The sequence below is a fragment of the Ascidiella aspersa genome, chromosome 1 (assembly GCF_963924565.1).
Source record: "Ascidiella aspersa chromosome 1, kaAscAspe10.2, whole genome shotgun sequence".
Classification (NCBI taxonomy): Eukaryota; Metazoa; Chordata; class Ascidiacea; order Phlebobranchia; family Ascidiidae; genus Ascidiella; species Ascidiella aspersa.
Window position 1 is genome coordinate 40,188,340 of NC_139447.1, and position 15,616 is coordinate 40,203,955.

The 15,616-nt window shown below is 37.1% G+C and overlaps 1 protein-coding gene across 1 annotated transcript; it reads left to right on the top strand.

Annotated features, from left to right (window-relative positions):
• Positions 1 to 219: 219 nt before the first annotated feature.
• Positions 220 to 10,155, top strand: LOC146170489 (ribonuclease inhibitor-like). Its single transcript, XM_083388717.1, has 4 exons — positions 220 to 417; positions 5,626 to 5,787; positions 9,549 to 9,713; positions 9,823 to 10,155. The coding sequence occupies exons 1-4, from the start codon at positions 220 to 222 to the stop codon at positions 9,847 to 9,849; spliced, it is 552 nt and encodes a 183-aa protein (XP_083244843.1). The 3' UTR covers positions 9,850 to 10,155.
• The last annotated feature ends 5,461 nt before the right edge of the window (positions 10,156 to 15,616 follow it).

Here is a 15,616-nt window from a genome sequence, read left to right on the forward strand (position 1 = left end):
AGTTGCAATATAACATAAACCTGAACAGGAATGTTAGTTTTGCCATAAACCAGGTTGAAGTTTTTTTTTTTTAAATACTTTAACAATTGCCTCTCTGTCGCCACCCTACGACACCACGATGTCGGGGGTGTCCAACAATGGGTGCGACATTTTAAACAATCACTTGCTTTATTTATTAGAGAGGATGTCCGCCACCAGTGGGCTCTGGTTATTGTGGAAATGTTTATTAAATCCAAAGTTTCATCTCACCCACAGATCAAATCACTCGATCTTAGCCGCAACGAAGTTGATGATGAGAGTGCTCGTGCAATATCTGCTGCCATCCACAATATTGAGAAGCTGGAACTCTATGATTGTAAGCTTTCAAATGCTGCGATGCAAACGTTGGCCAAGTCAATCAAGGAACTAAAACAACCGGTTTGTGACATTTCCTTGTAACCATATATGTATATTTTTTATTCACCGGTCGGTCGCTGGCATGTGATCTTAAAGAGGCAGACACAGAGCAACGTCAATGTCGCCTAACAAAAGGGCAGAGTGCGTTCGCTTTTTCAAGGGAGCGCGACATATCGTAAAACTCTTAACGTAACCGCGCAAAACTTTTTCAAGCGCAATTACCTGCGTGGACGTCAACATTAAATTAAGTATATGGCCTTAATAAAAACAAGTTTAGTTTTTTCAACTTAAGATTTTTATGTTTAATAACTTCTCGAAGTATGTTACCGCGCAAATTTAGATAGAGTTTGCAAAATATTGCTTTTAATGCGGCGGTTTTGATAGTTACCAATTCTAGTTTCAAACGAGAAGCGTTTTACTTACGTTGGACGCAGTTTTAGTTTACGAAGACGAACAATTAGATGTTCCACAGTCACACAGATAAATGCGATAATTTATAACACGCCATCCGATGGAATGTTCGGCAATAACACGCGGCTCAAGCAAATGACTCGGGGCAGGGGCGTATCCAGAAATTCAAAAGGAGTGGTCCTGAAATTTTAACTTAGAAAATTGTCCTATTTCCCGTCTGACGTTAATGAATAATGACGTCATAAAATGATGAAGGGAATGACGTCATAAAATAATGATTGTAATGACGTCGTAAAAAATAATCGCACACAGCCAATTTGCGTCCAGCAAAAGCGAACCTTTAAGGCCCAAAGCGAACACGTGCGTCGAAACTGCTTAGTGTGCAATCGTTAAATTCAGGCGAAAAACTAAACCAAGACGGTGAAGTATGTGTGATTGATTTTGATAGAATCATGTTTCGACTATCAGCAGCGCATTTTCCTTAGCAGTGTTCCCTCTAAGAAAATTTTCTACTGTGCAAATATTTTTTGTAGTGCGCAAGAATATTTTAAGGCTGCGTTGACAGGGGCCCGCGGCAGATCAATGTTTTTGTTGTATGGGGGCGAGTCGTGAAAATGTTAAAGATGTCGTCACAAAGCGTGACGTCATGAAACATTAAACTTGTATGTGGAACTGCAATCGAGTTAAATATGTTCAAGAATATGGCAACAAAGCGATCGCGCGAAAACATATCCGAATATTTGGGTTAAATTGACAAATGTCTAATTTATAAAAATAGGATGCGTGATGTGTTTAGCATACAATCAAGAATCACGAACTATTCGTGTAAAAACTGCAATTGTGTTAAAAATTTACGTCCTAAAAATGCATTTCGGTTTTATGATCCCGAATTATTGTCAAACACTCCACCGCTGTGTTCTGCACTGTTTTAGAATCATGTTAACGTTAAGCTTGAGTTTTCTGAATAGTAACATACACAACATGGATGATGAAAACCGATTAGACAAAGTAGTTTTTTACTTTACATTCGCCAATGCGGATTTGATTTGTTTACTTGCTTTTAGCTACAAACATAAATGAAAAAGTAGCCAATGCAAAATGCTTAAACTGTTGTGGCAAAAAAGTAAAGATATTTAGGTTTATTTGAGAATGATTTGAGTGCGCAAAGGCAAATTTTACTGCGCAATTTGTCTGGTGTGGCTTCAACGAAAGATCGTTTTTTACCGGGTGTTATTATGCCATGATTAGCGCAACATCTGCGCCGAGCTGTGTGCCAAGTCAGCTACACTGCAAGCTGCGGTTGAGGGAAAATAAGTTGTGTCAATTGTACCATAAACACGTGGTCTTAGAATATGCTTATAGAGAACAATTTTGCGGTAAATATCATTACATAAAAAAGGCGACTTTAAAACAGTCAACTTAGATCACCTTTGAAGAGATTCTGCGTTAGTTACAAAAATTTAGTTGCTACACCAACATCGGAACCCCCCGAATGCGCCACTGACGCAGGCTACAACGTAATATATAATAGTTATTAGGAGGCCACAGCCTGATGGAATCTTGCATTTTGTTTAACATATTCTCGAGAATGATTTGACCTGGGGAATTAGGCCTTCGCGTGTTTTAATAAATTCCTGTACGTGTACGCTGATAAAGACTTCAGTATCGGATCGGATCCATTAGTTTTCACAGGGTACAACGTAATATGTAATAGTTATAAGGAGGCTCAGCTTAATGGAATCTTGCATTTTGTTTAACATATTCTCGAGAATGATTTGACCTGGGGAAGTCGCATTTGTTATGGACACAGCGCCTTTGCCAACATGTACGGCCTAATATTGTTGCTGCTTATACACAATACGGAACATTCCTTTCGCTTACACATTCATTTAAACTTACAAGGAAATGGTGCACCAATATACGCGGTGGTGATACTGGTCAACCATTAACAGCTTGATGGCTTCATACATTTTTAACGGGGCATTGCAAGAATGCACATAATATATCGCTCTTCTGCAAAAAGCTGCATAATATTGTTACAAGTAAAAATCCTGTTTAACCTGGGCAACGCCGGGTATTTCGTCTAGTATTTTTTATTTACCTTAAAACACTGGCGTCTATTCCTGGAGAACCAGGGGTCACGCCCCCTGCGTTTGAAAACAAGGGGCAACTACCTTGACCCTGGCTATTATAAATCATAACTGTTGTACGCGACCCCGCACAAAGAAATACGATGTTTGGGGAGAAACTATCAGATATGCGGCCGAACTAAAACGAAGGCTAAATATTAAGCAAATCGATTTGGAAAAACTGATTGGCGAGACGCAAGACGCTATTTTAAAGAACTCTGAAACAGAATTAGGCCCCTTGCACGAAAAATTGTCCAAACTTAAATCGGAACTCGACCAACTAATGCTGCGCCAAACTAAAAGCGCCATAACGCGAAGTAGGGCTCGCTGGACAAAGGAGGACGAGAAAAATAGAAAAAACTTTTTAAATTTGGAAAAAACACATTGCGAAAAAAAGGGTATTAACAGACTTTTTGTAGATGATAAAATAATAACTGACCAAAACAACATTTTGGACGGTCTAGTTGACTTTTACAAGCAACTCTACAAACAAAACGTAGATCTATTAAACAAACCTTAATCGCCTCAAAATTAAAAACACTAAATCTCCCAAAAATTAAGGCAGAACAATCAAAACTATTAGAAGCGGAAACAACAGAAGCGGAATTCTTCACTGCTCTCTGCAACATGGGTAAAAATAAATCCCCTGGGCTAGACGGTTTTCCAGCAGAGTTTTATATCACCTTTTGGGACAATATCAAATGCGTCTATATGGCAGCTTGGCGACATACAGTAAATACAGGTAGGCTATCAGCTTCTCAGTCAGAAGCAGTGGTAACTCTACTTCCAAAAGCTTATAAAGATCATCTTCAACCGGGAAATTTTAGACCGATACGCTTTTGAATGTAGACTACAAAATTGCTTCAAAAGTAGTTAACACCAGGATCCAAGGGGTACTAAACGACATTATCTCGCCTGCGCAAAATGGTTTTATTCCAAAACGATACAGGCACTTTGAAGCATATGGTTGGAGGTTGTAGTAAGACGTAATAAGAATATCAAAGCCCATACAGAAGTAATTGGCATTTTGTATTTTTGGACGTTATTCGAAACGTCCAAAATGATACCTACTTCTGTATGGGCTTTGATACAGGCACGAATATTCGTCTTTTGTTCGATATCATTGACTGCGCCGACTATTACGATATACCTGGCGCGATACTGTCGACATGTTCAAGGCCTTTGACACGGTAAACTGGGACTTCATATATACAGCCTTAGCTGCTTTCGGGTTCGGGGACAAGATCATTAAATTGATCGAATGTTTTTACCAAAATCCTTCGTGCGTAATTGTTAACAACAACTTTTTATCAAAATCGTTTAACGTTGAACGTGGCGTACGCCAGGGAGACCCTCTCTCTCCAACTTTATTTGTCTTGTGCATTGAATGCCTTGCCGCTGCGTTAAAACAGGGCCGCCAAAACGGCATCACAATAAATGGCAAAGAATTTAAAGTGTCCCTATTTGCTGACGACACTACAATATTTCTATTGGGTAGTGATCAGGATTTTACAGAAGTCTTTCGGATTATCGACGACTTCGGCGAAATGTCAGGCTGCAAGGTCAACATGTCCAAATCAAACGCCTTTTTTATCGGAACAAATCGTGAAACAAACAATGCAATCACAAGGCGCATACTTCCTATGCGAACGTTACGCAATAACGGCGTGCAAACAACTCTTGGAAATTATAGATCCAAAGTCAAACAGCCGTCCGCTTTGGCTAAACAAAAGAGTAAAATTCTGCTCAAATGTTTTTTTATGCCATCTCTTATAGACTCCAATATTATTTTTCACCAGGATTTATTGAATAGAAACGGCGAGTATCTACAATATGACACATTAGTAAATAAATTTAACTTTACACCTAACAACACAGATTTTGTCCAACTCATAAAATTAATATCGAGTCTCCCAGAAGAATGGGATTCGGGTAGCGCAACAACGTTCCGATCGTTTAGAACCCAAACATTACAATTATTTATCCAGCAGTATAACTCCACCAAATCGGTTTACGAAAAAATAGAAACAACCATTCTCTTTCCTCCAAAAGCTCAATTAAAATGGCACTGGACCTTAAATTGCGGGAGGGCACGTCTGCCATGGGAGAAAATTTACCGCAACCTCTACAATTCAACAATCGAAAACAAACTAAGAAGCTTTCAGATAAAGCTTAACTTGTGCGCAATTGTTACAAATGACTCCCTTTATTCGTTCAGTAAAACCGAATCTAACCAATGTACTTTTTGCAAAAAGGCCACGGAAACCCTCTACCACTTGTTTTATTTGTGTCCTGTTACGTGTCTATACTGGGAAAATGGTTAAGTACTAAACTACGAATATCGTGTGTTTTTCCAGCGAGCAATTACTCTTTGGAGTGCACAAAAACGAACCGTGCAAAACATTTGTGAATTGTGTCCTTTTATGCGCGCGATTTGTTATTTATCAATGTAAATATGCCGACACTGTCCCGACTATGTTACGCGTTTTACTGTTGCTATCTTCTGTGCAAACTTCCTAGCGATATTCGGCTTTAAAAAGAGGAAGTATGACAAAACACAAAATTAAATGGTCGTTAGCTGCTTGAGAGCTTTACTATTGTGATTTGTTTTTCTTGACTGTTTTTTTTTCGCTATTTATTTTATTAATAAAAAAGAAAAGAAAAAAAAAGAGTTTCATCTCACCCACAGATCAAATCACTCGATCTTGGCGGCAACGAAGTTGATGATGAGAGTGCTCGTGCAATATCTGCTGCCATCCACAATATTGAAAAGCTGGTACTTAAGGGTTGTGGACTTTTAAATGCTGAGATGCAAACTTTGGCCAAGTCAATCAAGGAACTAAAACAACCGGTTTGTGACATTTCCTTGTAGCCATTTATTTTATATTTACCTCAAAACACTGGCGTCTATTCCTGGGGGACGAGGGGTCACGTCCCCTGCGTTTGCAAACAAAGGGCAACTATATTTTACACTGACAATTATTACGTCAAAAATATTATACACGACCCCGCATAAAGAAATACGCATAGAATGCAAAGTGGTAAGAACTCGTCCAATAACGTATAGAATACAGGTTGGTATGAGCTCAGCATATAAGCGCTCATATAGCCATGCTCCCCCAAACTACTTAAAAGCAGCTTATTTTTGCCAAAAGAAGTCATATTTTTAAGCTTTGTAGTGGTGTACGCGCTCATGGCGCCATATAGTATATATATAAAAAAAATTGTAAAATTCGTTTCGCTCACTCGCGCAAAGCGGCGTTTTTCAGATTTTGGAGCGACATCTTAGGTGGCCTAAGTGGCCTTACGCTGACCTCGACTATGTAATAAACGCACTTACATCCAAGTTCAATCAAAAGCTTTTTTGTTGTTAATGCAAATCTGTATCAGAACCAGGTTAACACCAAAGCATTGTATAATTATGCTTTTAATTGAGTTGCTGAACGAAACGTATCCAAATATTAAGAAATAAACATATTTAGGTGTATACAATGAGAAGCAATGAAAGTGGTATTTAACTTTGAAAATACCCTTTCAGGCTCAGTAGTGGAAACATGTAAAGCACAGAGAACGAAGGGGTTGAAGGAATTGATAAACACTTGGAAAAATAGTTTGCAGGCAGTTTCTTAAAGCATTCATGGCCGATGTATTTCTCGAAAATGTTTGCTTTCCGCCCACTTCCGTTTCCGTACTATTTATATACTCTTCCTCGACAATAATTATAATCTGCAGCACTCTGATCGTCACTGCGCCACATTTCAATGGTTGACTGTGTTGTTATAATAGTTTACATCGCATTGATAAGATCGTTCCCGACATGCTGCGAAGAACGAGAGACTGGCTGTAGGATAGCAGACACCCTTTCGGCTATAATAAGAGAAATTATAAATTGTGGGTCCTGCAAATGTTTTAACAATTTTCTAGCACCTTTTCTTGTTTCAGTTGAGTCCCAGGTGAGCATTTCAGAGAGGCAAGAAACGATATGTGGTAACATCTTGTAACAAGTAGAGATTTGTGCCTTTCTACCGAGTTTCACAAAGCCCAACTAATTGCTTGCGTTGCACTGTTACGGGATTTCAATTATTCGTTTTAGGTGACTGCTTCTTTTGGCATATTTGAAGAATAATTGAAAGTCTTTCATATCATCCATGCAATTTCCGACCGCAGTTACCTGACTTTGCAAACACTTAGATTAAGGGCGTGCATACAGCAATGAAAGTAATCGGCAAGAGGGGCGATATTTTTAACTACAGAACAGACGCCCTCCCTCACTGGACATCGACGCTGAGCCGTCATGTCCTTGTCCGATAAGATATCGAACTTCTAGCCCAAGCTTGAGTACATTACGAACTATGGCCTCTCCTATTACTTTTCCACTGAGTTTTATTTTGTTGTGATTAACACATTCCGATGGACACATCTCATCGTTGATTGCGATATCACGTATCAAATCTAAAGTACAACTGGGTCTTCTTTAATGATTGCAGCAGCACTTGTTTCAACATAGCGAATGACAATAACAAGCTGTTCTCTTTTGGCACGGTCCTGTATTTCGTCCGCCATATTTGTCTAAAATTTCGTTTGTTTTACATCACTCACTATTTTTTGGAACAATTTCTCCTATTAAATCATTTTCTGTTGTTTTGCTTATTAAGGTAGAGTTACATGTGCAGTTATTTACGTGATTTTGCAATTCGTTATCCCCCCTCTCAGCCTGAAGCGCAATAATGCTCTATAGTTTCCATCATTTTGTTCTGGTTCTGTTCCATTGCAATCTATGGGGCCAGCGTCCCGGTGACCACGCATTGCGATATTTTGCCTGTGTCAATAATAGGTCTTAATGCTGCCCTGTTTTTTTAAATTTCTTCCTGTCTTTGTTTATCAATAACCGACCGAATGTCTTCCTCGCAACCAGACTTAGCTCTGTTTAGGAATTCAGTGCATTTTTTGCACAAGTTTTGTGAAAATTGCTCTGTTGGTGACTGGAAAGATGGCCCCCTTTTCCTGTTAAATTTGAAAAACCCACTAGTGGCTGGTTCACTAACTTACCCATCAACTGGCCACCGACTCCGCCATAATTCGAACCCCTTCCATATCCGCTTTCTGATGTTTTGAATAAAACGCAATAGGCGCGCCAAGCACCTAAAAACTCAGGCTCTTTGCTTACAGCAAGCCGAGGGAGGTCAAGTGATATTCGCTAACGTAACGCTTTGTTGTTGAAGATTATTTACCTTGTGTCGCTGGCGTTTGGGACTTTTCTTTTCAGAAAACGGAAAATCGTGTTTTTTTTCTGGGAACCATCTTTCCAATATAAACATTTTCTTTTCTTTGTAAGTAAATTTTTCCCACTCTTTATTTTTTTCACCGCCTTGCCAATGTCGTTTTTAACAAATTGCGACTGAGATGTTGATACAGTTTCATTTTTGTCATTTTTGATTTAGCTTCAGTTTTCTGCGTTTCACCCGATGACGTAGTTTAAGAGTTTTAAAAAAAATGGATCCAATTTTCGTTGCTTTCTTGGGCGTTTGGACATTTTCAATCGGGTATTTACTCTTAGACTTTCAGATGCAATTAATATAGATCAGGCCTGTACAACTCGAAATGTTACAAGGTCCGCAACTAGCAAAAAAAAAACTGTTCTTGAAGTCATTATGATGGTAGGTTTTGAATATTTCATTAAACAAACAGTACTGTTTTTTATAGCCCCATATTAACCTGGTTTACCCACTGTCAACAGAACTATGTTTGACTATTACAATCGTTTTGAAGAGCACAGTTTGTTAAAACTCGACATTACCCATCATTTCTGACTTTTGACCATGTTTTTTAAAAGTGTTGTGGCCCCACATCAGACTAATCCCACGTAATCTAGCCTGGCAAAAAAATTGCCTAACCCTGGACTAGTCTATCACTAAACTATTATAAGTTACAGTCACTTTAATTATCTTATGATTGACTAAAATATTCGCATTGCTGTTTTCGCCTTGTTAAGGCCATTGTGTGTCAATCAACAGCAATTAGCTCAAATTGGTCGTAAATGTTAGGATTAACTCTTCCTAGAGTCTTGCTCATTTCAGCAATCTTATTTGGCAAAAACCAATTGCAGTAACTTGAAAGTTGAGAGAAGTGTCGTGAGAGGAGCACAGCCGACCGCTGCAGACAACGCTATGGTTTTTTTACCACAGCTGAAAATTTCATGCAAACATTTTATAGTATTTTATTAATATTTTGTTTACTTCAGTTTAACTAAGTTACAATATACAGCAACGTAATTATTACTTTCCGTTAAACAGAAATGGCTGATATTCATTAAATATTTTCTATTGTCTTCTCCAAACTCTATTTGTGGTGTTTTATTGTGCAAGGATCGCGGTGCCCGTCGCTCGACGTCCTTTGTTCCACACGATTATTACCTTCGTATCCCGAGCGCTGAATTGTGTTTCGTCAGTAAGGTGCAATAACGTGAAGCGACGCGTTTATGCTCCGTCTCATCCCAGACAGAGCACCGATCGTTCGCCACGCCAGCCTACGCGTTTCTCTTGCAACGAACATACAGAACACAGAGATACAAACTTCCGCTAGTTTACAAATTATAGTTTTGTTTGTATCTAGATGAAGCTGCTGGATCTGTGGTTTAATGAAGTCGATGAAACAAGCGCCACTTTACTCGCTCACTGCTTGCACAATATCGAGTTGTTGAAGATTAGTGGGTGGGAGAACATTTCTGACAAAAGCAAAAACATCCTCATGTCGAAACTACGGGAACTCAACTTACCTGTGAGAACAAGTTTGTTTCAACTTTTGTTGCTAACTTACAATCTGCAAAGCACTTTACCGTCAGCCACGACACAGTTTGAAATCCACTGACACGATTTTATTGTTGCAGGAGGGAAGAGTCGACTTCAGTTGGTAGAATCCCGAATGTTCCACATTTCACTCATTGCTGTCAACATTTAGTTCTAGTTGTTTCAGTTTCATCACTTGCTGCATATATTTGATTTAGTTTCATGTTTCAATATCCTTGTTAAATTTCTTGTTTCGTGAAATTTATTTTCCCAACTTTTTCACTATTCTTGATTTCTGTTCGATGTTAAAATTCTTGTTTATGCACTCTATGACGTGTAACCGTACGGGAAGCCCCGACAAGTACTTCCCCGTGATATTAACAAACGTCACTTGTTCCACTGTAGTCGCCGTAATTTAGTTCTTCAATCGCCAATGTCGCAAGTTTTTATGCAATTCACATTTGTTAATACTTTATATTTCAATATTCATCTTCCCTTTATTTTAAATGTGCTTAATTTGACGTGGTTTGTATTTTTATGTTATTTAAATAATATTTAGAAATAGGCTTTTTACTTTTTCTAATGTACTTTATATTAAAGAAAATGTTGTTTTGTAAATATTCGTTTAAAACCTTTTTTATATTTTTTAGGGTTAACTTTTTTTTTTTTATTACATTTGTTTTGTATTTGTTACATTATGAACATTGTCAAGTTTCGTTATCATTATAACTTGTTACTTTTTACTTGTTAATGTATGAAGTTTGTGATTTCCCTTCCCGGGTCTGATCTGTCCTGTGGGCCACGATCACTCATTATCGTTTTTAAGCAACGCTTTGCTTTGCCTTATTGCCATCTCGCCTTTCCTTTAATAACACCAAAACTGCGTTGGTCGCTTCTTTCGTTTCTGCTACTTCATCGCGTGACGTCACTCCCTACGATTGTGCTGAGTCACTTGTTGTATTTTGCTGTGTCACCGTTATATGTTGTGTTTTTATTAACCTATTTTAAATTCACTTTATTTACTTTGTGAACTTTAAACTGTTCACATTATTAGATAGGTTAGTTGCAATGAAAACGTTTACTTATTCCAGAGGTCTTAATTAATGAAAATGTTAAACTAGATTCTTAATCTATAAGTTTTATGAATGATTTGTGAGAGATTCGGCTGATTTCGTGTCTTCGTAGTGGGAAACCCCCTTCAACCCTTATTATAAGACCCACAGGGAAAGTCCCCAGTTTAGTAACCTCTGGTAGATTACATTGTGACTTCCAGTGTATTTGCATGAGGCGCCTCAAGCCAGCGACCGACTGAGCTGAAAAACCGCAAGACTTTAGTGCTCCACAGCGCCACCGCGTGCTTGAGGTCACTTGTAGAACGACCTTGAGCCAACCACGTGTTGACCTTGAGCCAACCACGTGTTGACCTTGAGTCAACCTATAAACCTCATATGTATAAATCATTGAGAGAAAATAATCGGCTATTATGCTTTTTACATTGTGGTCCATTAATCCCTGGGTGCGTCGATAAATGCTTTGGCTTCTTTAATGTATTTAATCTCAGTTTCTCATTTTTGCACCGAAATAAAAACCAGGTTTACGAAGTCACTTGATTTTTGACGTATATCTAAAAATGTCACTCAAACCCTGATCCACACGGACCCAGCAAATTATTTCGGGGTTCGCGTTAAAACAAGCCCCTGCTATACAGGGGAACCCCCCGCCAGCTCCCACATTTGTTTTCTCGTTCGGCATTTTTGTCATAATCACTAATTGTGACGTCATCATCGTAATCGGCAACTCGTTAATCGTAATGGGAGGTCAAGACGTCATAGTCATTGTTTTAACACGTCACTACAGAAAAATGTGACGTAATCGTCGCCCACTTTTTGTCTGGTTGTCTATTTTTTTTTATGATGTCATCATGCGTATTTTTGTTATTGATAGGGCCATTTTTATTTTAACCTAAAAAAAATTTTTTTTAACTTTATTTTTAACCTAATGAAATTGCTTGTTTGTAGAGGCCACAGTTCTTCCTTGAATTGATGCCAGTTACCCAAACATAATATTTTGTCGATTTCAGACCCAAACGTAATATTTTGTCGCAAAGTCAAGTTGTTTTATGGATTATAAAAAGTGCGTCGGTTTTTGGCGATAGATTTAGCTTGCTCAGGCATTTTTGTATTACAGAATGTCAGTAGGCTATTCCTAAAATCCAAACGGTTGATCTTCGAAAAGACAACGTTTATCAAGATGAAGTGTTTTATAAGAATTATTTAAATACGTAACAATAAATAAAAAATGGACAATTTGCGATAAAAGTTACTGCTGATCCATGTGGGCATTGTGACATTTTTCCTGCTTTTATGGGTTAATATGGTTTAATTGTGTCGCAGTTCCTGATTTACAATGCTTCCACGACGATTTTTACAAAAAATACTCTCAAGAAACACAAAAACTTTGTCAAAATCCATAATTTGACAAATTTTGACTTTATTAAAAAATTTTAACCTATAAACTTTTTAGAAACAATCCCCTAGGTGCTGAAAACAACTTTATTCCTTGATTAGTGGACAAACGAGGTCCTTAAACAATTTTAACTTTATTAACTTTTGCGGGCCCTAGTTATTAGTTATGTCATTTTTTTCTCATTTTTTTTTATTACGTTATAACGGTCGATTGCATAGTTTTTTGTTTTGTATTTGTTGCCATTTTGTAAATTATTGAAATATATTCGTCAGTTTTGTTGACAAATTTATTTACTGAGTTAATCGACTAATGTAAAGGTAATGAGACAGATTAACATTAGGTTACAACGATTTAATATCTTATCGATCTAAATTGCCCGAAATCCTGAGGTTAACCAATTTGAGGTGGTTGTAGCACGTTGCTGAACAAAAAGAAGGTAAATTTCGATTAAAAATATAAGTTTTGGGAATATTAAAAAGGAAAGGACTGTAGCCTTTTTACTTAAGGTTGTGCTCTAAATTTTTAGGTTCTTACATAAACCTGTTTATTGTGGTTTAAAAAGTTGCTAAAAAAATCCGGGAAACATCTTTCGAGTAAAAATTGAAAAAGCAATCCAAACTGCGCTAAATTTCGGTTAACTTGATTGCCGTCGTTCAAACTGGGTGAAATGTCAGTGATAAGAAAATATTTAAAAAACATTTTGTTGGAAATGTTTATTTTTTTATAGCTTTTAAAAACCCTGAAAAAAGCTCTATTCTTTTTCTTTACCAACATCATATTCAAACCTATAATCATCGTTTTTTATTATTATTTACCAGCTCTGTAGATGACGCCTAAGTTAACAAATATTGCAGCGAAGTAAATTGTAACGGCTCTGTTTTATCTTCAATCGTTCAGCAATGCATAAATTCCTGTTCGTGATTCCTCCCTACTGAAACAAACCGCGCACACAGCTGACCAGATGTTAATGTTCAACTGTGGTCGCTTGTACAAACATTGTGCGCTACTTACAAGCAGAAAACATTCTGCGGAATCCACTGCATTGCTTGTTTATATAAAGGATGTGACATCGAGCCTACCGTGGTTTAGCGAGTTGTAATGAAACGTAAAACTGCCTGGAACCACTGGACTTGAAATGTATCTTAATGTTGTCTTTCTAGCATCGCTTTTATTTCGTAAGTATATACTAGTTATTAGCGGGTCGCATATGTTATTTTTCTACAATAAATTTGCAATAACGTTATATATATACAGAATATAATGTTCTAGCAAATTGCTTGCTGTAGACAAATATTCGAAATAAAATAACACTGTAATGTAGTTAAATATATTCTAATAATAAAATTGACTGATTCTAGTTACAAATTTACACATGTGACATTATACGTGTTGTATTAGAAGGGTTTCTATAACTTAACGTAATCGCATAAAGCCCTTAAAGTATATATATGCCGAGTGTTAACTTAAGGAGGACTTGACCTAAGGGCAGATTATTTCTTAGCAGTGTCTTGCGTTTGTTTTCGTGCGTTTAAATTATAAATCAATAAATCATCAAAGATTTAAATTTATTTTTCCGCCTGTTGAATTTTACAAGTTTTGAAAAATTATGTCATTGTAGGACGTAGTAAGAATATCAAATCCCATACAAAAGTAGTTGAAGTAGGCAGCATTTTAAAGGTTTCAAATTCCTCTTCATTCAATTTCGACATCATGGGCATTGTACTTTTTCAACTAAATAGACGAACCTATTAAGATATGAACATTACTATTGAAACAAAGTTAATTCGACACAATTGGTGCAAATTAAGCAGATTACCTCCAAGTCTGTTAAGAGGCTTGCGTTATATCGTGTTTTTATTTTAATCTTTAAACAATTTATTTTTCCAAACGAAGGGGTTACTACCGGTCAGAGCCCGATTAGCTACAGCGAGTTCACGAGCGATGCCGATGGTCACGTGTCCGTGGGTTCTGACGTCACGTTCTACGTCACAGGGACACAAGAGGGCGATAGAGCGACTTACTACTGGAGTTTCAACGCAGTGAGTTTAAAATTAAAGATGCGCTGAAGAAAAAAGAATGGTTTTGACAAATCTTTTTAAATGGGTTGTTGTTTTTGTTGCATAAAATGGAAAAATAATTTAACCGAAAAAACAAACACAAAATAAAATTTTTATTGTTGATTTATTTAGCCTTTGGGGCCGTTTTGGTTCACTACAAAAGGGTGAAAACAACCAATATTGTTTTCTTGCTGTTAATTTAATGTAATACAATTAATCGATGTATTTTAAACGTTATGTGGTCCAATCGTACCAGCTTAAAATGGTCAAACGTTTCCAAACTTTAAGCGAATCGACAGCTAAAATATCGCCAAGTAGATCTTTTAAGTAAATATATTTGTCCAAACCTAGGAAATAGTTTTGTGCGAAATATTAAAAATCGCTCTTGTTCTGGTTTTATCGTTTGCTTGGTATTTAGTGTTCAAGGCGTTAACAACAATCATCTGCTCGTCATTAATACGCATTTTAAATATCTTACAAAAAGCGATACTGAGATGTTAAACTCCACAGAGCACAATAGCAACGGTGGTGAATGCTGTCAATGAACAACTTACTTTCACTTCGTCAGATAGAAGAACAACTGTAAGGTGAGTTTAACACGGGTTGTGATAACATTATCAAACAAAAGCAGAAATACGATTTTTAAAGGAATAAGGGAAGTTTTCCATCGATATATAAACAGGGTACTACATCAAGTTTGATTCATAACCGGGTAGTTTCAGTTGTGTTAAGTTGTACGTCACAACCAGAAATAACAAACCGCTGCAATTAGTTAATAGAACTTGCACAAGATTATTCTAGTTAACTGATTTGTGGAAATTATCATTCTAATCTAAGCTGCATGGTTGCTTTTTTTAGAATACTTTGCTGTTTTATATCATTTAATTGTTAATCAATTCAATTTTGATAAAAAAAAAGTTTAAATTCTAATTTTCTAATTGCTAACAATAATTCTCCAATTTGGTAAACTATGCACGGATCTGTGATGCAGCTTGATAATAAAATGCAAAGTCAGATTTGGCTTCTCTACTTTGAAATTAAACAAATACTGAATTAAAAACTAAAAAATCATCGTCTCTCAATACGTGTTTTCCGCTGACGTACTTTGTGTTTGTTTCAGCGCTACTCGTGAGCCACTTGACAGTCGCACAACCAACATGAACCTCACAATAAGCGATCTCACATTAGACGACTCAAACCAAACCTTGTTCGTTGAAGCGCTGGGGATTCTCACCAACACAACACTCTACGTTAAAGGTGGCTTCCTTGACTGACCAAGCTTTTAAAGTTTTACAGAAGTGTGAAATGTTAACAATTTTTTTTAACTGCCACAATCAATCTTTTAAGGGCGATAAGATGCAACTATGGAATA